Consider the following 24,692-nt stretch of genomic DNA (forward strand, 5'->3'; position numbering starts at 1 on the left):
CCATCTTGCACATTCATGACCCTGGATTAGTATAGAACTGACTAAAGGCTGATTTATACTTCTGCGTCGAATCAACGGCATACCCTACGCCGGGGGTCCGCGTAGCTCTTCTACCTACGCCGAGGCCTACACACGTAGCTGACGTGCACCTCCTCCAAAATGTAACTCCCCGTAGAGCCGACGAGGACCGCAATCCCTGTAATTCGTCCGCTCAGCAGCATTGTCTTTCCCACATTTACAGCAATTCCGGGATCCCGCACATCGGCCGCACATCGGCCGCACATCGGCCGCACATCGGCCGCACATCGGCCGCACATCGGCCGCACATCGGCAGCACATCGGCAGCACATCGGCAGCACATCGGCCGTGTATTTCATCTCCTCCTCTCTATTCTTCATGTAATCATGTCTGTATGATAAACAGCAACATGTATCAGCTGTAGATTAACATAACACGCTCTGAAACTCTATGGAAAAGTAAACAGAGATCGTAGCGGGACCGGAAGCAGGCGGCCGGCTATCAGAGAGACCGCACTGCCCTCAAGGGTTTCGGTGGAGAATTGCTGCGCGACACAGACACACCGACGCACAAGTATGTGGTGCTCATTTCCACGTCAGCTCCTGCTGCGTAGGGGATATGCAGAAGTATAAATCGGCCTTAACTAGTAAGGCCAGTTGCGTACCAGGAGCGAAAACAGAAAAAAAGTGCTGCTCCTTTCAACCCCTGGTACTCACTGTTTAGGGTGAATTTAAATGTATCGATGCAGTGGCAACAAAAGGGGGACTTGGGGTCCTGGAAAATTTGGGGCATCTAACATTTAATTCCCTGCATTGTGGTGAATATTTTATTACTAATTGTGGTGGAAATAGAATTATGAAAAATGAAAACACAAAACGATTGATATATTTCTATATTATTGATTACATAACATAATTAACTTCAAGGGCAACTTTTTACATTTAGTTCACTGGATGGGCATCCAAAGGGCACTCTTTGTGCATTCAATCCAACAAAAAGGACACTCAGCAATTGACTGTAAGGCATCCGGAGCATATATTTCCACATTAGGTTCAATCGTGCATCTAAGAGAGCACTTTTTTACGTTTCGTACATTTGATGGGCATCCAGAGGGCACTTTGTCATTTGTTATCCACTGAAGGGGCACCAGAGAAGGCAATTTTTAATGTCTTATTTACTACAGTGGAATCCAAGAGGGCACCATGGGCGGCCAACTGAGTAAGGCCATAGTGGCCGTTTTAATGCACTGAGAGACTGCCTGAAATGCATTGTTTGGAAGACAAAGAAGAAGACTGGTTGTTGTGTGCAAAATAATTTCCTCTGACAGTTTTTGACAGTAAAAACCTGACAAATTGAGGATTATAGTTATCATGCATCCCAGCAGCTTCTTGTTCTAAAAGGCCACAAACGCTTCACCAGCAAGGGAGCATTTCAATCTAGCACTTGACTGCTCAATACTGCTAAATATTTCTTGTTCTACACAACGTACCTTTCAAGGTGCTGTAAGTAGCTTTTAGCTGGTGGGAAAAACACACTGCCAAAGCAAACAACACAGTGAACGACTAGACCAACAATGTCTGTATTGTCATTTTCAACTAATGCCTGTAACTGCTGAGAGTTGGTACCAGCCAGTTGACAGCACAATGAAGAAGAAGCCTTTTTTAACATTTTCACCTGGAAATATTCACAGTAGTATTTTAGTGTTAAAGAAAGCAGAATGAATCTGTTGTCTGAAAACAAAACTACACTACAATGTGCATGTTCAGGACAAAATCAGCCAAGATGTAAGAAGAGTGCCAAAATTGACACAAAGTGAAAGATAACAATAAAAAAAAAAAAACACTTAAAAAACAACAAATAATTTATTTACACATTTATATTCTAATAGCATCCACTTCACATGACGTGAGATAAAAATATTGTGCAAAATACATCACAAGTTTTGATCTCATGATTTTACTCTGCCAGACAAGCAGACACATACACACACACGCCTTCCTTAATTTTTATACCAAGCACCCAATACTGCCTCAGACCAGACTTTTATTTTTTAATCTGATTAGTTTTGTTGTGTCTTAAACTGCCCTTAAAAATTAAGTTATTATAAGTGTATTGTCATGTAAAGCAGTGACATAATTTCACATATAACTACAAGTGACAGAGCATGTTTTTGCTTCTATTTAAAAAGTAAAACATTTAAAAGCCTGCTGTTTTAGTGCAAACAGATTAGTAACAGCAGTTTATTATTAATCATTCCCTGCTGTAACACAGAGCCATATGAAAGGGGATTTTCACACCTCTATTAAGGTATATTCAACATTCACCAGAATGTTTGCAAGTCCCACTCCTGAGTGTCCACAAGTCTAAGCTCTTATTGACGATGCAACTTATCGGTTGAGAAGACCGAAGTCTTTCTGCGAATTTTTCCAGCTCAGTCTTTGCACGATCCACATTACAGTGTGTTGCAGTAAAACACAGAGGTACTTCTGTCCTGTAGTCATCCCTCACTGTGCATGTGGCCAAAGATTGTATCATTATTACTTTCATAACAGCCTGCATTATTAGACAGATACAAGTATAACAAGTTATCTGAGTATTTTGGAAAGGCATTTCTGAACTTAAAAGAGTTACCAATCTTTCACCGGCAACAGCTGATTGACCTGACAAGTCTGTCTGCTTTATTTTTGTGTGTACTGTATACGTATGTATGTGTAGGGAGGCAGTGGAAAGGTAGTGTGTCTATGACATGAATTCCCTTCACATCAGACTTTCAGACAACAGATTTTCAAGAATAAAGTCACATTAGTAGTGATCCTCTTGTCCACAGATAATATTCCTTCTTATTTCTTCTTCTTCCAGGTAGTCTCTTCAGTGTTACAGGCAGTATTGTTCTTTGGCATAATTGCAATCTGCATATTTTTAATTGTCTTCAAATATGCTCGCCCTCCCTTCTGAGTGGTGCCATTTTGTTCTTGTTACTGTAAAGGGAAGGTTATTCCACTGACTGTACAGAGTCTCAGCAATACTGTTTGTGTTGCATTTCACTACATGTTGAAAATACAGATGTCTCCTTCTGCACTGTCCTTAGTGACAGAAGAGAAACATGTTGGTTTCAGGAGCAGCTCAGCGTGACTCCCAGGTAATTCCTTTAATCGTTCCATGTGTCTGACAGGACCTCTGTTGTCATGGAAGCAAGAATCGCTTCCACACTCAAACATGTAATGCAGTCTCCAGTGTCACGTTTTTTTCTATGTGAGGTTATTCCATGTCAGGTGATGATACCAGCAAATGTGTTGATTGGTAGAGGAAGTCCTTTGTTCATGTATTGGCTCAGTCCACTGTCTTTGTTATTACCCAACTTTAATTTGGACATCATGGTTTTCTGGACGCAGTATCCAGGATCGAGACAAGGGGAGATCTCAATGCTGCAACACAGACATTCAAAAAAGAGCTTTCAGTTTGGGTTGGGGAAAAAACAGAGTGAATAACATGCTGTGTAATTGTGTAATTTACAAAATTGCAGACAAAGTGACAAAGAGGTCAATTTTCTAAATTTGCAGATATCCCTAATTCTAACTGAGACTGCTGAACCTCAGGACTAGAAATTAACTTCATAAAAACTGCAGAGTTCCAGTTTAAAACACGTCTTTGAGGGAACTGTTCAATCCAAAAGCTTGTTTCTCTTCCCAATGATTCACCTTTTTAAAGAAGTGATACACTTCATGGAAAGTACAGCTGAGGCCAGGCTCCCTTACCTCTGCACATCTTTGTAAGTCCTGCGATTATCCCTGTCCAGTGTGACAGTGAAAGATCGATTCTCCAAAGAACGAAACTTTATGTTGTTGGTCCGAAAACTTTGCTGAATTTCCAGAGAAAAAAAATGATTGATGTAAAAATGAACAACTTTTTCATGACATGATATAAAAGATGTTTAAAGGTACAATTCCCTCAACATTTGCTCAGTGTAATGTTTAGACTCACCCCAACATTGTTTTTAGATTTAGTTGGAGGTTCATTTAGCGTCATTGTCAAACAGTTCAGATCTGAGAAAAATAAAACAAGATAAAGGGTTATAAAGATTTCACAAAGAGATAAAAAGGAGCAAGAAACTGAGAGTGTTAAAGGGCCGTGCTGAACCTTCTGCTTCATTGGTGGTAATGGCACTGATCTGAGCGCCTGACGTCCTGAGTGAAAGTCCTTTGTCAACATCTCGGCCACTTAGTAATACCTAAACACACACACACGCACACGCACACACACACACACACAAACACACAAACACACAAACACACACACACACACACACACACACACACAGGAATACAGAGTGATAATAATAAAAATGCATTTTATCTATAGGCGCCTTTCTTGATACTCAAGGTCACCTTACAACATTAAAACAAACAGAGTTTAAATAAAAAACAGTAAATAAATAACAATTTACCCTTTTGTAATTTATTGAGACAACAGCTCCACAGACCTCCCCCGAACTCTTCTTCTGTTTCTCTAAAGGAGACACAGATCTGTTCTTAAACTTGGTTTTACATATGCGCACATACATATCTTTGCACAAACAGACACAAATATCACAGGAAAGAAAAGAAAAGTTTCGTATATGAATGCTGTATTCACCTTTCATCGACACCATGACCTGTCTGAACTCAGGGAACTCCACTTCAACGTGTGTAAGAAACACATCTTCAACTGGATCCTTTGTAACTCTGTTGAATGTGATCTAATGGCAAAAGCACAACAATTAAAAACCAACAGTCATTCAAAAAAATGTGGACATTTTTGTATTCAATGTTAAGAAAAAGAAATCTACACATGAAGTGTATCACACAACCTTCACAAAGTAGATGTGGAAGTAGACAGGCTGCTGACCGGTACGAACATAGTAGGAGATGGCATCAGACACAAAGGGTTCTTTTGGCCTCCCTGGGTTTGCTTTTTGCTGAAGAAGATAAAAAGCCTTGTGAAGTTAACTGTAAGCAGTAACCACAGACAAATAGGAAGTCACACATTGGTCAGTTGTGTGTCAGGTACTGCAGCTGTGCTCCATAATGTGTCTGTTTTCAGAGTCATTTCAGTTACAAAGATAACTCTGCTGAATCTTTACAGTGACTTCACATTGCATGAAACACATTTGTACATTTTCCTCGTAATAACTTAGATTTCGATTTCAATATGGTACTCTGCATGCAGTGTTTCCTGTTTAAGAGCTCCCACAGTCAGTTCAGTGTGAAGCTGTCTTTCCCTTCAGCTCGCTGTGGCTGTGGTTTCATGAAATCAACGTATTTATTTTTCTCAAAGCCCAAGATGTTATGCAACTTCCTGTGTTCAACTTATGCAGAGAACAGTGGCTACATTGACTAAATGGGATGAGGTAATGTGATGACATTTTCAGAGTCCAAATCATTCAGAGACAAGCTACAGCACATGGAAAGATAAAGCAAGTAAACTAAAAATAATCTTAACGTTTTGCTTCCTCATGAGCAATTCTAACATAAAAATGATATAAACATTTTCTTCATTCAGACTGGATTTTGCATTGCACTGTACCATCTCTGCAATTTTAGGGATCATGCAGCCTAAACCCCGGATGTTAGAGTTGTACCACGGGTCCACCATGCTCAAATAAGAGCCGAGAGCACAGAGATTTTCCTTGGATTTGTTGAGGTTTTCCTAGAAAAAAAGGAACATGAGAGTGGAACAACAAATGTGATAAATTCAGCCATAGACAGCAGAGAAGGAACAACATACACCTACAACCAAAACCCTTGTGTTCCATTATTTCATTCCTTTAAGTATTCAGTAAAAACCATCATGGGAGTTGATTTATAATCAAATGGCAGGATGGCCTTAAAATAATCAATTTGTTCTTTGACAGGTTGAGTAATACACTGGTTAAAACATTTTGCTAAGTTTATTATTTATTAAAATGCTAAAAAGCAAACACACCAGCACTGACAGCCATGTGTAGTTAGAGTAGAAGAATACATTTTTTATCAACAGCTAAGAGTTGATAATAATTGCCTATCAGTTTCTATAAGGTATGGCGTGCTTTGACTATCCAGTGATCATGACAATTCCATGTCTGGATGACCTAAAAATAATATGTCAGTGCATAAAATAAGTCAATGTTATAGTTGTTTATTAAGTGTCCACTTCCCATTCAGCTTCATCATCTATATCTGGACAGAATTGAGCTCTGTCAAGATGAGAGCCCATAGCACAGAGAGCCGAGATGCTAACAGCTAGTCTCCTCAGTCATACGTAAAATAAGAGCAAACTTAACTAGCTGCATAACCCATTTGGTGTTATTGCTCTTGTATGCAATTTGTGTAATATACTTTGTAACTTGGACCTCATGTAGCAGATAGTGGGGGCAAACGATGAGCAGATCTTGATGCTACTAGTGGTCACCATCCATTCTTAGTGAATTCCCCCAGGGTGTTTCCCATGACGCATCACAACATTGATACTTAAAATAAACAAGCCACGAAAATAAAGTAATAACAATAGGTCATTTGGCTTGTTTCTAAGAGGTGTGGGGACTTTCACACAGTAACAGGCTGGAGATGTGTTGACAAGAGGAAGTTGGCTTACGTTGCTTGGGGAGATGGGAGTCGTAGGCCTGCAAACAGGGATGTAGTAAAACTGGAGGTTGACTTTCATGGTAAGAAAAAGTCTCCTTGCTTCCCTTTTCCTGCAAAGACAAACCAAAAATACGTTACAAGCGAAAAGTGTGAAACCTTCCACCGAGAACTTTGAGCATCCCTGCAACAAGGTTTAGACCTCAACCTATGACATTTTCAAAAGGAGAAGTACTGTTAAGCTTCCAAACCCAAGACAGAAAAATGTAAGGCTGTGATTTAACAGTTCAGTTGAGGTTATCAAACTGATCATTATACAAACAAGGCAAAGAAGTCTTACAACTGAATGTCTTATATTGGATAATTCACACAAAAATCTCTGCTGTCACGCTTCTTGTGTTTGAATTCAATAAAATGAAGGAACACTCACCTGAAGAAGTAGTAAGCCTTGGCCAGGTGTCCAAGTACCCTGTCGTCTCCCATGGCAACTATCCTGGCAGTGAATTGTTTCTGCTGCTTGTTGAAGGGGTTCTGTAACGTGCTGCTTCCTGCCCTCCTCTGCAGAGTTACTCCTTTCCGTCCTCCTCTATCTCCATTTCCTCCTCCAAGGCTTGCTTGGTCTTCTAGCGTGTCCTGCATCAGCAGCATGTTGTCCTTCACTGACGGTTTCATCTTGATGGCTCTACGCCGCGACAGCCTCGATGAATCTTGCTCACTGGGAGAGAAAGAGCGTTAACTGTCATATTTAAAGTCCTAATCAAGATGAGCATCAAAAAACTTGTTTCCAACTTTTATTAGACCTTTCTTGAATTATAGGCAGTAGGCCTGCAATGGATGCAGAAAACCAGTTCATATATTTACCTTTTGCATTGCTCCCATGATGCACTCGTGCTGGTGGAGTCCAGGGTAGAAGATGGGAAGGAATCAGCGTTGGGAGGCAGATCTCTTTCAATGCCACTGTCGTTGGACATGACGGAGAAGCGAGTCATGTCTGATGGTGTCAGGTCGCTTGGAGACTCACCGAGGACGAAGTCCTCAGATTCCTGACCGAGGGAGAACTGCTCTGACATGGAGCTGGATCGAAACCACTTGGCCAGCACTCGCCCTGTTAATAATTAAACATTCATCATTTATATGCAACAGCCGCATGGAGCAAAACAGCCCAAAGCAGAGCAGAGAACAACATTTAATTGTCAATAATCTTAAAGACTTAAGCTTGATTATACAGAGAGTACTGACATGAGTTTCCTGCAGTGTGTGCTTGTTTTGTTGTGTAGCTTCAAGACACACAAACACACCCTTCCTTCAAAATTATCTACAGTCAAGAGGCTCTTGATCTAATATTGACTCATTTATGTATACAGCATCAGATGATATCACCCAATTGAGCTTTCCATGCTGTGCCTACTATTTTTAAGTAATTAATTTGGTCCATAAATGTCTACAAGTATTGTTTTTCCAGTATAAAATAGAGTGGGAGAAGGTGACGGTGGTTAATGTTGTGTTTTTTCTCTTGTTAGGCTACACGTTGGCACTGATTACATTTCCATACTGCCACCGTAACAGTTTTTTTGTGTCATTTGTAAATCAGATAATACCAGAACAGAACTTCAGCATGACAATTTCAAAGCCATGCATGAGTTATGAATTGTTCAACTGTCAAGTTCCTCTTAAAATAAAAGCAAAGGGGTTAGGATAGAGAAGGGAAACTCTTATAGTTGGCGAAACCAACAGTCTTTCTGCTTTCAATGGCTAAAGAAAAACTTTTAAATGCACATAAAGCTATTTGACCATGAGGGGGAAAATAAAAGAGGTGTCACAACTTGCTTAAGCAGAGTGATGCTCTATTATTGAATGTCTGATCAGACACAGAGCTAGCTGGGGACGAAGCATCTGCCAGTCACTCTTGTATTATAGCAGAGTGCTGACATGAAGTAAAATATAATACATCTGTAAAACATGTTTAATTTTGTTAAAAGAGAAAATACAGTATATATCATTATTACACATATACATCTAAAGGTTACTGGGAACTTTACTGCTTTAATCGGAAGTATGTACTTTCAGTCCATCAGGCACACAGAGTACACACATGTAGTCAGCAACTTCCTTCTAACCCCTGAGCGTTGAATGATTGGTGATAACTGAACTGCTCACAGTACATGGACTGTAAATGCTGTCCTTATTTCCAGTAAAATGTGTGAATTGAATACAGTGATCTCTTTGAAAATGTACGGAAGTGAAAGATAGTATGTATCCTTTTCATTCAGAGATCACATGGAGCTATCGCTTTCACTGAAATTACAGCTTCCGTGATTTGTCTAAGAATATGACAACCATACTGTCGATGTTCACATGTCTTTAAATCAGATTGGTTCGGTTTAAAATCAGTTACTTACATTTTGCACACTTTGCTTGAAGGCTAAATCTACAGTCTCACATATTCTCATGCTGGGGCTGAGTGTTGTCATTTGCACACGTAAGAATTTAAAATAATTTAACTAAACCAAAGATTTGTCAAAATGGCTTTTTAAAGCTCTGTGATGCTTCAGAGCTTAACACAGTCTAATCCAGGCTTATTATCTATTGAAGCTGTCTGTTAAAACTGTGAATTATACCAGATTACCCCTTGTAGATTTATTCTCAGTGAACTTCTATCTGGGAATACAAGTCTTGGCATCAGCAGGTCATTTTTTTTTATACTAAAAGGAACTATTTTTGTACCAAATACAAAATGTAAATCATTGTGTTTGTGGTTGCATTAACATGTAGGGAGGAATCAACCCTGGTTTAAGCATCCTGAAGGTGTTTTACAGGGTTTCTTCACATAACTCAGCTAATTTATAGGCAAAAAACAAGTATAGTCTAAAAATAATTAAGTTCAGCTGACCGGTTGCAACAACTTCCTTGAGACCCCCCAGTAAAGACACTCACAGATATCCAGATCCTCTGTCCACAGGTGGAAGCTCATCTCAGGGTTAGGAAGAGGGCAGTCACACAGTTGTCCACCAACAGACAATGGCTCTGCAACACACATACACACAGGGAGGAAGAAAGAGAGGAAGAGACCAAAACTGTCACAATGACACTAATAACAAAACAACCTATATAACTTCCTCTCTGTGGGCCATGCTCTCTATCCCTTAAGCTCCCAGCCGGGAGAAAGAAAGAGCAGGTTCATCAGATGGGTCGCTGACATGATCGTTTTGTGCATGTTATTGAAAAAGATATCCGGAAAATTATAAAAATACAGACGACTGACTTGGTGGAATTGGCCATAGAGGAAACTGTTTTTATGGAGGTCACATGTTTGATCTCTTGAGCCTGTTTGGACACAGAAAACATGTCCATCACAGGCAATGCAGAAGACTGAACAGCACTGAGCTTGCTCACAGTGGAGAAGGCCAGCTTGTGATGCTTATGAGATATATTTGCAAAGTACTTTAAAACTGTTTGTGATAAAATTGTGACGATTCATCTCACTAATCATTCCAATGAGCCAACTTAAAGAGTTCTTTTGTTTTCCCAAAGTCAACATGTTTTATACAGTTACTGCAGTTGCAACAAGTTATATTTCCTGAGTCTTAAATGTTCCCAAACAGCAAAAGTTCTTTGTTTTCACCAGAAGGTCTTCACCAACCCAATTTTCCCAGCCATCATGCTAGCTAGCCTCTCAGTTGCCACCGAATTGACTAATCTGAGGGAAGCTGTCAGCTAGCTGGTGGTATAATGGAATAAATGCATGGGCTCCATGTAGTAGGTGGAATATTTGCATCCTGATGTATACAATATTTATGGTGTGTGTACATAAAAGCATTTTTCTTAATCCCTGCAATGAAAGCCAGTCATTTGGGATGTGCTTCTGGGTGGTTCTCATATTGCAAAGTGCCATAAATCTTTTTTTGTGCACTCCTAATTGCCTCTGAGACAGTCCAAGATGGACTCTTTTATCTTCCTTTTGCAAGTGTTCATCTGTCAATTATGAATCAGCCACTGTTTTCAGATTGGTACACAAGTAGATGAGAGTGCGGTTACTGTGGTCGCCCTGTCTTCACCTATGTAAGCTGAAATAGTCATGTGATTAAAACCAAGTTAGGGCAGCCGTGTCTAAAAAAAACCTCCGCTGCTCTTCCTTTACAGAGATCTCCTACCTGAGTCTGCATCAGAGACAATCTCTTTGTACAAATGCAGTAGACGGCTCCTCAGTACTCCCCCGTCCCCTCTGCCGCCCTCCTCAGCGCTCTGCTCTACAGTCGCCAGCACTTCCTGAAAGTACGCCTCAATGTCTTGGCCCATGTCCTGTTTGAGACACACACACACACACACACACACACACACACACACACACACACACACACACACACACACACACACACACACACAAACACATGTGGATGAACAACACTCATGCACACAGGAAAATAAATACACACAGATTCTGTATTATTAGCAAAGAGGTGAGGGGTCGGTCCCGCGCGTGTCTGCCTACGTGTGCATCCTGCTGAGGTGTTACTTTAGGCTCAGTGCCAAGAGACACTTCCACTGTACAGCTCAAAGATGACAGACCTTCATTCAGGATGTTTCACATGTCATGTTCAGATGTAGTGGGGGACTTTTGAACTATTTTTAATCAAGACAGAAAAGCAGAAAACTTTGCTGCCATCACCAAAAACAACGTGACTCATTCTGTTAGCATTGCAAGCAGTTAAAACCTCCACACATGCGCTACATGTAGGGACAAGAAAGTCTGCAAATAGAAGTCACTAACTTCCCCCCTGAGTAGCAACTGTCAGCATTTCTAATTGTGCATTCACATGAAAAAATATGGACAGCGTTGCCGAAATTATTAATAGATATTGAGCTACTGACTGACTAAACAGGCTCCATTATAAATGAATAACTTTGTGCATTATCTGTGAAGCACATGCAGCAGGTTGACCAAACAATTATTGTTCTCTGAATATGTCCTAAAGCAGAATATGAAAAAATGTACACAACGTGTCCAGACTTTTATTTCAGCATCTCTTTGGCCATGATTAGGTCAGCAGCATAGCTTATTTTGAATTAAGCCAATAAACTGAGATCAGATTACTGTTTGAATTGAACTAAAGTTGCTACTTGCTTGTAAAACATGCTGCCTTAGATATATTTTCTTCCCAATTACACTGGTTTCTTCAGATAAACTGCTATATCAGAGGCATAAAGCTGAAGAGGGATCCAAAACTGTGCGATTTGTCCCATCAGGTGAATGAATCACACTGTGGTTTTAGTGGAGGAGAGGACTAGTGGTATCCAGCCCATGTCCAGTAAGGATGATCAACTATTGATAGGGTGATTTGAATAATGAGTCAAATATTATAACAGGGAATTGTGTTAGAAAGAAAAACACAACTTGTTGATTTACTCTGCAAAGATCGCAAAAGACATCTAAGGACTGACATTAGAAGAAACAAGTAATTACAACTGAACTGTACAACGAAGTCCAACTGACCCTCAGGGCTTGATCCAGTTTCTGCCCGTCACACTTATCTGCTCCTAAAGCAGACTGGATGGAGTGTTGAACCACGTTGCGCATGTGATCCAGAGGACTGGGACATTCACCCAAAGCTGAAGCAGACGCCTCGATATCCCCCATGAAGACTTCACCCAAAGAACCAGAGAAGACTTCTGGGTCAGCGAGTACAAAGACCCTGCACGGATTCACATTACAGACACAAGTGAAGGCAGTCTGACTACAGGCATTAGTTCAAGGAAATAAACTTAAACTCTAATAACCTGAGGCAATGATTGTACCTTCAGTCATGTAATACGTCATTAATGTATGACTCACCTCTCCTGGAAGGGATAGTGCTCATTTTTTAGTCCCTGCTCTGCTATAATCATCCTCTGATACATCAGACCTGTGGATCAAACTGTGTTCAGTGACAGTATATGACTTAAATTCTCCTACAGATTAGCTGACGCATGCTTGAATGATGGACTGTCCATTGAAGTCTGCTGGACTGATGTCTGAAGTCAAGTTTTGTGTTTCTTTGTTTAGTTTGTCCATTGGACATACTCCCATGTCAAAAATATCTTTATTAGATAGTTAAAGTTTCTATCTCCCTGTCTTAAATTTGGTCTTCGAGTCAATTGCATGAGTGTTCAGAGAAAAATTAATAGTAAAGACGACGGAAAACAAAGTTGATCAGCTCATAAATAGGGTTGCTACAACCGTACACTTAATAGAAAACTTGGAATAGTTACAACCTATTAAAGTTAGCTGATGGGAAGATGTCACTGATCAAGAGGCTAAAGCTCCTTAAGCCATTTTTCTGCAGCCTTGATGGGAATGTACAATCAACCACTTGTTTTAGATATCGTCTGAAGTGTCAGGTTGAAAGTTAAATAATACCTGGAACAGCCCGTTCAGTTCTGATCTGTCTGGCGTAGCTGAGGCCTACAGTGCCATAGGGATTAGGGAAGGTCAGGAGTCTCTTGCAGAACTCATAAACCCGCTTGTACAGCTCGTCTGGAATGAAGGCTGTCTGGAATATCAATACACACACGCACACGCACACACACACACACACACACACACACACACACACACACACACACACACAGGTTAGAGCTGCTGCCATACATTGTCTGTTTTTTTGTGGCTAGCCAATCATAATTAACAAGATACTCAATTATTAGGAGAATCTTGTTTCTCAGTGTTTCCTTTTAGTTGTCTGTTTCATTGTTGATTAATGTTCCTGCATTAAAAACACCCCATCCTGTTTGGTGCCATTAACTTCTTACAGCACACTTAAAGACAGTACACAAGTAGTTTTCTGTCATGGTTGGGATTTTTCAATCAATCAAGTAATAGGAGATGTATTTTGGGACACTGTGGCTATGCCTCTGTTGCTAGATAGATTCAGTCATGTCTATAATTCTGTTTCAAAAGGACACAAATAAATGATCTGTAAAGTATGGCTCTGATGCTAAACCTACTTGTACATAATCATTAGAGTGAAAAAGTGAGTGAGGGGGACAGTACCTGAATGATGGCCCACATCAGTGTGTGGAGCAGGGGGATGAGGCAGTTGCGGGAGTCCCATCTCTCAGCCTGCAGAGTATACACACTCACAATGTCAGAGATCTCCTCCAGCTCAGAGAGGGGACTATAATAAAGTATCAGAGCCTTATCAAATGACTAATCATTGGACTGGTCTGCAATTTTTAAAATAATATTCCATTTATTAAATAAGAAGTTGGTGGACTAAAAAAAAAGTCTGATCATGGTCAGTATATTCAATTTCAAGTAGTTGAAAATACATAGAAAAAGTATGTGTGTAACAAGTGCCACAGCTGAGATCTCCTACCTTCTCCAGCTCTTTTATCAGCACCCACACCAAAGATAAGCTGTTAGCAGGGTTGTTTTGAACCTTCTTATGAAGCGTCCATCTCAGCATGCCTGCACACACACACACACACACACACACACACACACACACACACACACACACACACACACACACACACACACACACACACACACACACACACACACACACACACACACACACACACACATACACACAAGTCACTGACGGATGTAAGATTTCCACAGGACTAACACAGACCTGCAAAATGTGTCACACTTTTCTCCTGAGCATTGCTAATCTAAAATATTTCTGATGACTAACAGCTGAACTGCCCTCACACTGCTAACAAGTCTAACTATTCTACTGTGTCATAAACACTAGCAGGCAGGTTATAATAAGTATGTGTTCAAGCTGGAAAGGTTTATAGGGCAGAATAGTTTTGGATATGAAAAACATAGAAACAAATAAACACAGAATTGAGTCAGTGTTGTGACGTCGTATGTAAGGTTTTAGAAACACTGAACCATTGTGAAGTGAAGTTCTGATTTGCATGGTGATCATAAAGTAATTTTTTGGATATAACCACTTTGTATTATGATGCAGTTAAGAAACTACTGATATAATGAGACGCTTGTGTGAGAAGAGCCAACAGCAAGGACAGATAAAAAAAAACTCTAGCAGAGCTTAAAAAACAAATTCCTCTCTTTATATCAGTGTCAAATAATTTCATACCTTTGTTGAAACAGTCTGGTAGCTGCTGTTTGTCCGTTTCCCTGGGCAGCACAGCCTGGATGCTGCGGTAGAGCTCAGCCTCTGAGACTGTGGGGAAGCTGCCAGCTAATAATAGTAAAATCAAGAGGTTTGGTTTTAATGTTGGTCTCAATATGGTTTTGCTTTAAAAAAGACAAGCATCAAACGAGCAAAGGTTATCAAGTCAATATCCAAAATGAAAATATATATATATATTCAACTGAGCGCAGTGAGTGTGGTTTATGTATATACCTGTTGGCTCCATGCTGCACATTCTGCTTGAGTTATCCCAGGGGGCCTTGTTGGTCATGTCTCACATGCATCGTTGGTTCATCAGCTGTGGTGAAGAAGACACAGTCAGGAACAGTAAGTCAAGTTTTAAGCAAAGATAACTTTTTTGTTTCAGTTTTCTTGCTACACAGCTACAAGGAATGAAACTTTCTCTGCTCACAGTCAGGCTGAAGAAATGAAATGCCTCACACACATTTGACAAGTGCAGGTACTGCTGGTGACTTATATCAAAAGTGTGGTTTTTAAAGTCTAACTCTACAAACACCTACACATATATCTGTGGCTAACAGGCATCGGACGGTGCAGAGGTCCCACACTTGTCCACCTAACGATGTAAAAAGTGTTCCTATAATGCCCACAAGTTTATGAGTCATCTCTGCAACCCCCTCAACACATCATTCATAGTAAAACATTGAAACATTGCCAAATCAAGACCTGTGGCACTTGTCTGTGAAGTTTAAATTTGTTCTAAATATATGATGCCCTAAAAATAACTCACACTCACAGAGAGTTCACGAAGATGATCACCATCTTGATAAACAGGACACCAAAAACCTCAGCCACCAGTTAAATGATGCCAAAGATTTTGAATGCACACCACTTACAGGCAATAACACTGCTGAACCAATCCACTTCTATTACCTGTAGCGAACCAGTCAAAGTTTCGCAGGTTCAATGTAGAGAGAACGAAACAAAAACTCACCCTGTTCTTTATAGGCACAAACCAAGCACACTGCAGGTCTCTCACATCCACACACCACACTGCTCTGTCTGTACTGAAACTAACAACTAAGTTTGTGACACATGCAAGGAGAGAGAGAGAAGGAGAGAGAGAGAGAGAGAGAGAGAGAGACACAGAGAGAGAGAGAGACACAGAGAGAGAGAGAGACACAGAGAGACATAGAGTCAAGTTAGGACATTTTGCTGAGCGCGTTTCCTCCTGTGAAAGTAGATGTATTAGGTATGTATGAGGGACAAGCACCATGTGAGTGTGTGTGTGTGTGTGTGTGTGTGTGTGTGTGTGTGTGTGTGTGTGTGTGTGTGTGTGTGTGTGTGTGTGTGTGTGTGTGTGTGTGTGTGTGTGCATGTGTCACACAAAGTTCATGGACAAGGTGGAAAAAAGTATGAAAGAGTGTGTTTGTGTGTGCAGGTGTTGGAGTAGGTTTAAGAGTCATAGCCTGTTAGAATTATGTTTATTTATGCTGTGGTCTGAAGGTGTGTTGATTTGTTTCTATTATTGGATCTCTGACTCACGACAGGTCTACCCACTATTTCCAAATATTGTTCATGCTAATTTCTCTCACATTTAACCCATTTCTCACTCTCCCTCTTACTGTCCCTTAAAAACACACAAACACACACACAAACACAGTGTGCAGCAGTCAATCCACTGGGATCTTTTTCAATTAAAGGATTTTGTGTGATGTGATTTAGCCTTGATCCCTCTAAGAAAAGCGGGTCTTTGAAAAACTGTTGCCTTAACTGTTGACTCAACAGCTAAAAGCTAGTTGTTTAACCACAAGCTTCCGGCTGCATCTGGTGAACATGCTGTCTATCTTCATAACCCCCCCTCTCTCTTTCCTCCATGTGTTTACATCTTCAGCTATGCCTCTTGTGTCAGTAGTGCACATCACATGTCTCAAATATTTTTTTTCTTTTCCCTTTCTTTGTCTTTTTTTTCCAGACACAAAAACATGCCTTTTCAAAACAAGCCATTGTGCATGAATGTATGCATGCAAAAAAAAAATCATGTGCACCCTACTCAAATGCACAAACTCACGTAACAGGAACTGTCATTGCAGTGTAGGTGCAAACGCATACGCCACACTTCCTCTCTGTCAGAATGAGTGGGCAGACGACATTCTATATTTAGACACATATGCTGGTATAAAATCAGACACTAGGAAAAGGAGTTAAATTAAAGCTTAAAAAGAGATTCCCCCCATCATTCAAAAACTTACCAAATCACTAGTTTTGAAATACCGCAGTCTACAGAAAGTCTGAAAAAATGGTTAGTCTTACAAAAAAAAAAAAAGAAACATCAGCTTACAACTGGGATTATGTTGGAAGCTTATGTAAAACTCAATATCCAAGTAAAAGATTAACTAAATTCTTTGATAACACATGCATTTCATTGGATTTCTATTCTGTGTATGAACTAAGCAAAAAATAGTAGCATTAAAGCTTCTAAAGAAGTGATATACTGTAGAAGTACAATGTGTCTGATTCTGCAGATGCAAGCAGAATCAATTATGCAAAAATAGACCCAACTGTTTCTGTTTCAACCCTGTGTTGTCATAGTGATGCAAGCACTGCTGCATGTTACATAAAATGTGAAATCACAGCTCAAAATGTCACAAATCAGGGCAAATATTACAATCTTATCATTCTTGACTAGATTCTCATCCCCACCAAACATTCTTTTATCAGCACACACTGTTTCTACTGCCATCAGTATCACATGACCAAGTAAAGTCCTACCAGGGCTCAAGCTCAAATGCTGCCCCTGCCCCATGGCAGTGAGAAAAACTTCCTCACCATTTAAGGTTAATGTGAATTAGTTCCTGATCCAAATTATGACTACATAGCACATTGCTTTACAACTCCCCTTTGAGGGCAGCCATCAACACGCGTCACAGTGGGCAGCTGAAGCTTTACACATTGCGGCCAAACAGAAAACAGGAGCTCTCGCTTCCGTTCAGGCACACTGCAGACGTCTCAGAAAACAGGAAGGACCTGACGGAGATGTGTGGAAGTGCTTTCATAGAGCAAGAGAGAGGTGGTGCTAAGGTGCTGCAGTGGGGGTGGGGTTGTACATGCGTGCACATGTGTGTGGGTTTGCGCGATTGGAAATCCCCAACCCTGTATAGCGTGGCGTCTACTTGCACAGATGGGTCTCTCATCGTCACATATAGACATATATTGATATCAAAAGAAAGGCAAGCTCCTGCAGTTTGTTCTCTATACAGTGTGAGTACAGAGTACAGTACGGAGCGACAGTCTTCCTCTAGAGGAGAATGAACATGGCACTGTGAGAATGTTGAGAGAAAAAGAAAGGTGAATGGCTGCTGTCCTCATCTATCCATGATGCATCTGCAGAAGAGCTTATATCTGTCTTTAAGAGGCCACACAGCTTGTCGACCTGCTACATAGTCAACAGACAAACTTAGTGGTAGAAAGTACTAACATGCAGAAACACGCATGTAGTTAAAAGTTGCAAAGACACTCCAAAAACAGCCAGTGTTTCATTCAGTGAGAGCCATGGGGGATATCAATCAAAGTGATTTCCTGTATCAACATGCAAGACAATATGAGGAAGTCCTCTTGGACCGGTTAAGTGTGTGTGTGTGTGTGTGTGTGTGTGTGTGTGTGTGTGTGTGTGTGTGTGTGTGTGTGTGTGTGTGTGTGTGTGTGTGTGTGTGTGTGTGTGTGTGTGTGTGTGTGTGTGTGTGTGAACCTGCCTGACCTGACTGACCTTGGATTATTTCCTCCCAGGGGCCTGCAAAAACATTAGAAAATCATGCAAAACTTCTGAAACAAACAGACACATATGTCATTAATAAGACAAAGCTGGTTAGAGAGGTTTGTGGGTTGATATGACATTCAACCATAACCAGGTCTGATTGGACAGAGGGAAAATTTATGCCACTGGGAGGTAGTGTGCTAAATTCATCAGGCAAGAGAATAGCAGATAGGAAAATAAATAGGGGTTAAAAAAGGGGTTTCCTGAGAAAGTGTGTGTGAGGGAGAAAGAGAGAGAGAGTGTGTGTGTGTGTGTGTGTGTGTGTGTGTGTGTGTGTGTGTGTGTGTGTGTGTGTGTGTGTGTGTGTTTTATGGTCCCTTCTGTGGGGTCTGATGGTGAGAACTGGGTCAATTGGTCCGTAAGAGGTCAGTTTAGGATATGTGATTGGGTTTGGTTTTAGACGTATGGGTAAGTTTAAGCATTTTGTACAAACACTGTGCGAACCGACACACAAACATGCATGCTAGATGTATTAACGCAAAAGATGCATGCAATTTGGTGACCATGCAATTCCCACTGATTTACACAATACCAAATCTTAAAGGGATAGTTGTGTTTTTCTTGTTTAAGAGGGGTTGTATGAGGCACTTGTCAATAGGAAATGTATTACCCACAAAGGATCGCATGTCAGCTGAGCCTCTATGTTGAGAAACTAGCCAGAGAAGCAGAATAGAAGCTTTGCTACCAACCTCAGCAGATGGGGTCAGCTCTACCACATAGTTTAGCTTGTACCAAACCTTTATGTTGGTTTAAGTGTACACTTACTTAGCTTCTGGTCATCTTGTTGTTACTATTTAGCATGTATTAAGCCTTACATGATCTAAGTTATGACCACTCGTATAGCTGATTGTTACACAAGTGTTTGCAATAACAGTAAGATCCAATGTTCATTCTTGAAATAGTTCTAAATCTATTTTTGCAGAGGATAAAATCATCAAACAGTGAATGCGTAGTGAACACAGCTGTGGTCTCAGGCAGAGAACTGTTGGTGGAAAAAATTAGCATGATGGATTTTTTTTTTTATTCAAACTCTTAATAAAGTCTCACATAAAGGGAGAGTTGTAGATATACTAGTGTACTGCTTTTGGAGCTTTTCATCTCAGAGCCTGAAAGTATGTGAGGATATTTAAGGGAAGAGGCTGCTAGTCACTGTTTTAATCGGATATCTTATTAGCTTGTTTAGCAAATCCAGTCAAGTGAAGTAAGCAGCCAATGTGCTAAAAAACTGCAGTTCTGTGAGTGTCCGCTTGAGGCTGGCTCCAGAAGCACAGAGAACCACATACACACCCATTCAAATAAAGCCCATCTTTATAGCAAAACTAAACATGTATACATCCTGATTCAAAAAAACTATGAGACTCAAACATGAGTCTGGTTCTGCTCAAGGTTTCTGCCTGTTCAAAGGACGTTTTTCCTTGCTGCTGTAACTAGCTAAATACTATGAGGTGCAATGCTCAATGTGGATTAAGATGAGATAAGGTCAAGTCCTGTCAGTAAGAGGGGACTGGATCATACCCTGTCTTAATGTTGGGTCTTTGTAATAATATAACAGAGTATGGTCTAGACCGTCCGTCTTGATCTTTACACCTGTGTGTTTACATTTTGTCGCTAATGTTTTCTTCTACTTTTGTGATTTAAAGCATATAGCATTACTGTATTACAACCAGGCACTGGTGAAAACAATGGAAAAATTGTACTTTTAAAAAGAGAAAATATTTGCAGTAACTCTTAGGTTTTTACTAAGTGAACAAATATTTGAAAACATTCGAAAATCATGTCCCATCCCTAATCAGAAACCAGCGGGGAACGTCACAGAGACTGCGTCCATGTATTAATGAGTGCATGGTTTAGGCAAAAAGCTACCGTTTCTCTCTTCAATAAAGTGCCTTGTGGTGTGCAAACAGGGGCTGACTTCAACCTCTGCTCTTTGGGGGATATCTGCTTTCAATATACCTATTCAATAAAGTGCATTACATGAGTCTTGTTTTACAGTAACACTTGAAGTCACATCACCCATGACATCTGTAACAGGCTGTTTAAGGCTCTAACCAAATATTCTGGATATTCTGAAACTGAAGTGTGGAAAGACATTGTCGCCAGACATGTCAGCGAGAAGGCTAAAATTGTAAGGATGGTCAGTCTCACTGAGAAGTGGATCTTATTTAAACACCATGGGTATAATTAAAAGATCACAGGAGGTTGAAGTAGGTCACTTACTGTAAAATGACCCAACTGCTGAAAGCACAGGATGTTCAAAGTGCGTCACAAAAACATGATCACTGACACAAATAGATTTACTAACAAACACTCAAACAAACAAGTGGCATAAAATAGCTTTACCCACTGGAGTCTCCCTTCCAAGGAGCCCACAGGCACACGACTGTGCCAAAAAATGTTGCTATTTGTTTCCTTATCCCTCGCAGGACAAACATGCTGGCAGTACCACTGGAGACAGTCTGTGGCTGTCTGCGTTTTAAGTGCTGTGTTGTGTGTGGAATTAAGAGTGTTTTGTAATGACTATGGGTGAAATTGTCCTTTAAAATGCTGTGTCAAGTTTACAGGAAAGTGTACTACAGGGCAACTTCTGGAAAATGCAGCACAGAGATATGTTACCATGAACTAAGGTTTGCAGAAGCAGCAACCTCTCAGAATTAAAGCTGGGTGTATTTCTCTATAATTTGACTTACACTACCAACTGATCATTGGAACAGTTGCAGGTACATATGAGAGTTAAATGCTTGTCTCTGCAAATCTCTTTACCACAACATGTTAGTGTCAACAAACTGACTGATTCCCAGTGCAATGAAGGCACTGTGTCCCATGACCGCATACTGATATTCAGATTTTTTACACAAACACTAAATTTGACTGAATTGTAGCTTGAATGAATGAGGTCATCCAGCTGATCTGTAAGGATCAACGCTTCAAATCTGTTAACATGTCTTTTGCTCGAGGACATGGTGGAGTCTGTCTGACCTGATAAATGTAAGCTACAGTCCTTGCTAGACACCACAGGGTAAAAAGACTACAAAAGGGTTTATTGAGGTTTCCCCTGCAGCAGAGGAAATACTCAAGGTTGAAAATGACTACATGTCAAAGCTGAGATTCTGCTCTGGTTGAAATGATAAAGCAGGCTCCCATCAGCATTCACTCACTTTCATCAGTAATAATTAATGCACTGGCATCAGTTTTGTATCTATGAACAAACAATAGGTTAAAGATAATTTCAGTGTCAAGATGCCTCAAGGATACCACTCCAAACATATGTCCAATCTCTTTTAAGTGAGTGACCTTTTATAGAGGACTGAAAGGCCTTTGTATACAAAGTTTGCAGTCTCATGATGTTATCCCTCATGGTATAACTGGCACCACAAGTCTCGCCATATCCTTCCATAAGTCTGTTTTGACAGAGCATTAAGGAGATGATAAACTCGGACTCTGGGAATCTTATTGTTGATGGACGCCATGTGCCGCTGATGATCGGCTTCAAAACAGGGCTTCGGAAACAGATGGGTGACGTCCCGGATACTACGTCCATTACTTAATACAGTCTATGGGCAGGCCTTTAGCCTCCTTGCCCACCTGTCAGTCAGGTCAGGTGTGCCTCTAATTATGCAAAACTTGTTATCCTAATATCTTTCAAACTTCTGACACTCCAGGAACTGATCGTTTTAGCATTTCCACATCAGCTGGAGGTTGCCACTTGGTTACAAATCCAACAAAACGTATTCAGCACAACATCTTTTACTTTGAATTATCAAAGCCAAACAAGTTTTGTTTTGGAGTTTGATCGCTTCCAGTGATATGCAGCAGTTCATCTTTTCAAAATCTTCCATCATTTAAAAACCTCCAGAGCTCCAGCCTGATTCCAAACTTAGATTTTCAAGTTCCATAAAACTGATAACATGGTACCAATTCATTTGTGATCAAATGTTTGGGGCAAAAGCAGCTCAAGTAAAAAAGAAAAACATACAAGATTAAATATTATCCAATTATCCAACAATAGGTTTTTTGACTATTGCTCTTTAAAATCAAGTTTAAAAAAGTACAATGACTTATGACCTATGCTGTTTCTGTTGTGTTGTGTTCAAGGTTATTGGGTTGAGTCTATGAACAAATAGGGCCTTTCTATTTCTATTGACACCGTAATGCTGTTTTTCTGCAGCCCTGTGTTTTATTGCTCACCGCCTGCTGTCATTACCAAACCTCAACAACACAACAAACAGTTACTGTTTGTATCATCCTGCGACTTGCGTGAGCTATGTGTTAAGTACAGTTTAGATTTTGACCAAATGATGACACCTTCTTATCGTGAACATTAGTTATGATGTTTAGTTTCCTCATAAACAAGTTATCACCCCTTGAACTATCATGACATGAAGCTAATAACAAAAAAAACTGTCACTATTTTTAGTGACCTCACCCATAAGTTAACATCACTGATTTAGATCCAGATTAGAGATAGTGTTTTTTAACAGGGAGTTATATGCAGCGTTAACCTTCCTATTATCCATTCAAAGTTTAACGTATCTAAATTAATGACTAACATCATTTCCATCATTTTTTTGGCTTCAAATTTCATGACTTTTCCTAATTTAATGGGAAAATTTAAATGTTGATATGTTCCACAATCCTGAAAAAATGTTTTACTCATCGTTGTTCATTGGGGTCAATTTGACCCCAGGCCCTTTTAACTGTATATAACATAGGAAATATCAACATTTTACACACATTTGTTTTGGTTGTTTTGGATGATATTGAGGTCACTGTAACCAAGGACACTTGTGATTGCAGGAAATGGGATTGAACTGCCAACCTTTAGATTGAGTTATAATATTTCCAGCCCCCATGTCTCTGAAGACATTCAATGATGTGTCCTGTCTCATACGTTTTGATAACATCGAAACAAAGCAGGGCCAACGAGAGCATGACAAACTCGCAGCAGTTTTATGTTATATTTTACAAATAAAGTCCTTCTGAATGCTTTAAATTGTGTTTATGCTTGAAATATATAACATTTAAAGGGCTAATTAGGTAGTCAACAAAGAAGCATAAAGTACCTGACACATAAACCTGGGTAACAATCAGTTTCTGGAGATTTAAAGTCAAATTGACCCCAGGGATATAAGATGTTAGTAAATTTGAGGGTAACAGGAGGGTTAATAATAACATTATTTGTAAAATATGAGATGTGCATAAATATTCATTAACATTGCACCCTATTGCTGAGGGCAATGTCACTAATCTTTGGATGTTGTACTTCAAAATAATTGTTTATTTGTAAGTGAACAAACTTTTTATTTACAAAAGTACACACAGAATGTAACCACTAAGCATCCCCTTAACTCCAGATCAGTACCAGGAAGTTCAGAAGTTAAACACGGAAGCTGGAGAAAATACATCTGTGCTCTTAGACTCCAAACAGACACAACAAAGAGACAGAGCTTCAATAAGAGCAAGCACTGTGATCAAACCTCTGTTATTATCTCAGAGGGGGGAAAATACACCGCCCTGATTTCCCGTGTCAGAGGATATCATGCTGGGAGGTTTTTTTATAGCCTGACTCAGTTGTAGCTAAAAAAGTTCATTCAAAAACAACCTAAAAAGAGCAATTCATGCGATGGAGAGTTAACCTATGAGCTGTCTTAAAACTGAAGACGCATGCTTTACGCAAAACAACAACAAAAAGCATTCCTGCAATATTCATAGATAAACTAAGCATAAGAAATTCGAATATTTTCAATTCAAATACAATAACAGATTTATGACAAAATTAATAAAAGCGACACCAGCACTTAAGTTCACTTATGCGTACTTACAATATTACTGATCCACAGACTTCTCGCGAGTTATGAGACAGTTGACTGCAAAGCACAGCCGCAAAGTATCTATAAACTCTGAAACATTCCCTATTTCTCTATTTAGAACAAACTTACCTGAATTTAAGTGAAACAAATGACTCCATTTGCTTACAATCTCGTCTCCGCCACTTGTCACTTGCACTTGTGTCGGCTGCAATCATCTGTCAGCCGAGTGCAGCTTTCAGACCACGCCCATCACGAAAATTGGCCAATGGTGTGTCAGGTAGGGAGCGCGTTAGTGAGCAATCGGAACACGTATGCATTGGAACTTGTGTTTTACTCTATGGTTTTGCTCATA

The 24,692-nt window shown here is 40.0% G+C and overlaps 1 protein-coding gene across 3 annotated transcripts; it reads right to left on the reverse strand.

Moving 5' to 3' along the window:
• Window positions 1-1,579: 1,579 nt before the first annotated feature.
• On the reverse strand, window positions 1,580-24,605 carry LOC117816589 (phosphoinositide 3-kinase regulatory subunit 6). 3 transcript variants are annotated; one of them, XM_034688928.1, is made up of 23 exons: window positions 24,470-24,605; window positions 18,486-18,509; window positions 15,714-15,799; window positions 14,972-15,056; window positions 14,702-14,806; window positions 13,967-14,058; window positions 13,642-13,710; window positions 13,009-13,141; window positions 12,445-12,514; window positions 12,106-12,304; window positions 10,766-10,913; window positions 9,549-9,638; window positions 7,476-7,719; window positions 7,045-7,329; window positions 6,628-6,727; window positions 5,581-5,703; window positions 4,865-4,972; window positions 4,651-4,753; window positions 4,463-4,524; window positions 4,156-4,246; window positions 4,000-4,061; window positions 3,774-3,877; window positions 1,862-3,443 (listed from the first exon to the last, which is right to left on the reverse strand). In XM_034688928.1, the coding sequence occupies exons 4-23, from the start codon at window positions 15,027-15,029 to the stop codon at window positions 3,287-3,289; spliced, it is 2,403 nt and encodes an 800-aa protein (XP_034544819.1). In that variant the 5' UTR covers window positions 15,030-15,056; window positions 15,714-15,799; window positions 18,486-18,509; window positions 24,470-24,605; the 3' UTR covers window positions 1,862-3,286. The 3 variants fall into 3 exon arrangements, with proteins under 3 accessions (XP_034544817.1, XP_034544819.1, XP_034544818.1); XM_034688927.1 differs by having other exon boundaries at window positions 18,477-18,509; XM_034688926.1 differs by lacking the exons at window positions 15,714-15,799; window positions 18,486-18,509 and having other exon boundaries at window positions 1,580-3,443.
• Window positions 24,606-24,692: the final 87 nt, after the last annotated feature.

Source organism: Notolabrus celidotus, chromosome 7 (genome assembly GCF_009762535.1).
Source record: "Notolabrus celidotus isolate fNotCel1 chromosome 7, fNotCel1.pri, whole genome shotgun sequence".
Classification (NCBI taxonomy): Eukaryota; Metazoa; Chordata; class Actinopteri; order Labriformes; family Labridae; genus Notolabrus; species Notolabrus celidotus.

Excerpts from the sequence above, each read along its gene's own strand:
- LOC117816589 (XM_034688926.1), bottom strand. The coding sequence starts at position 15,029 with ATGACCAACAAGGCCCCCTGGGATAACTCAAGCAGAATGTGCAGCATG. Across the intron at positions 14,059-14,701 it reads ACCAGACTGTTTCAACAAAG|GCATGCTGAGATGGACGCTT; the intron begins GTATGAAATTAT and ends GTGTGTGTGCAG. Across the intron at positions 7,720-9,548 it reads GACAGAGGATCTGGATATCT|GGCGAGTGCTGGCCAAGTGG; the intron begins GTGAGTGTCTTT and ends AATTATTAACAG.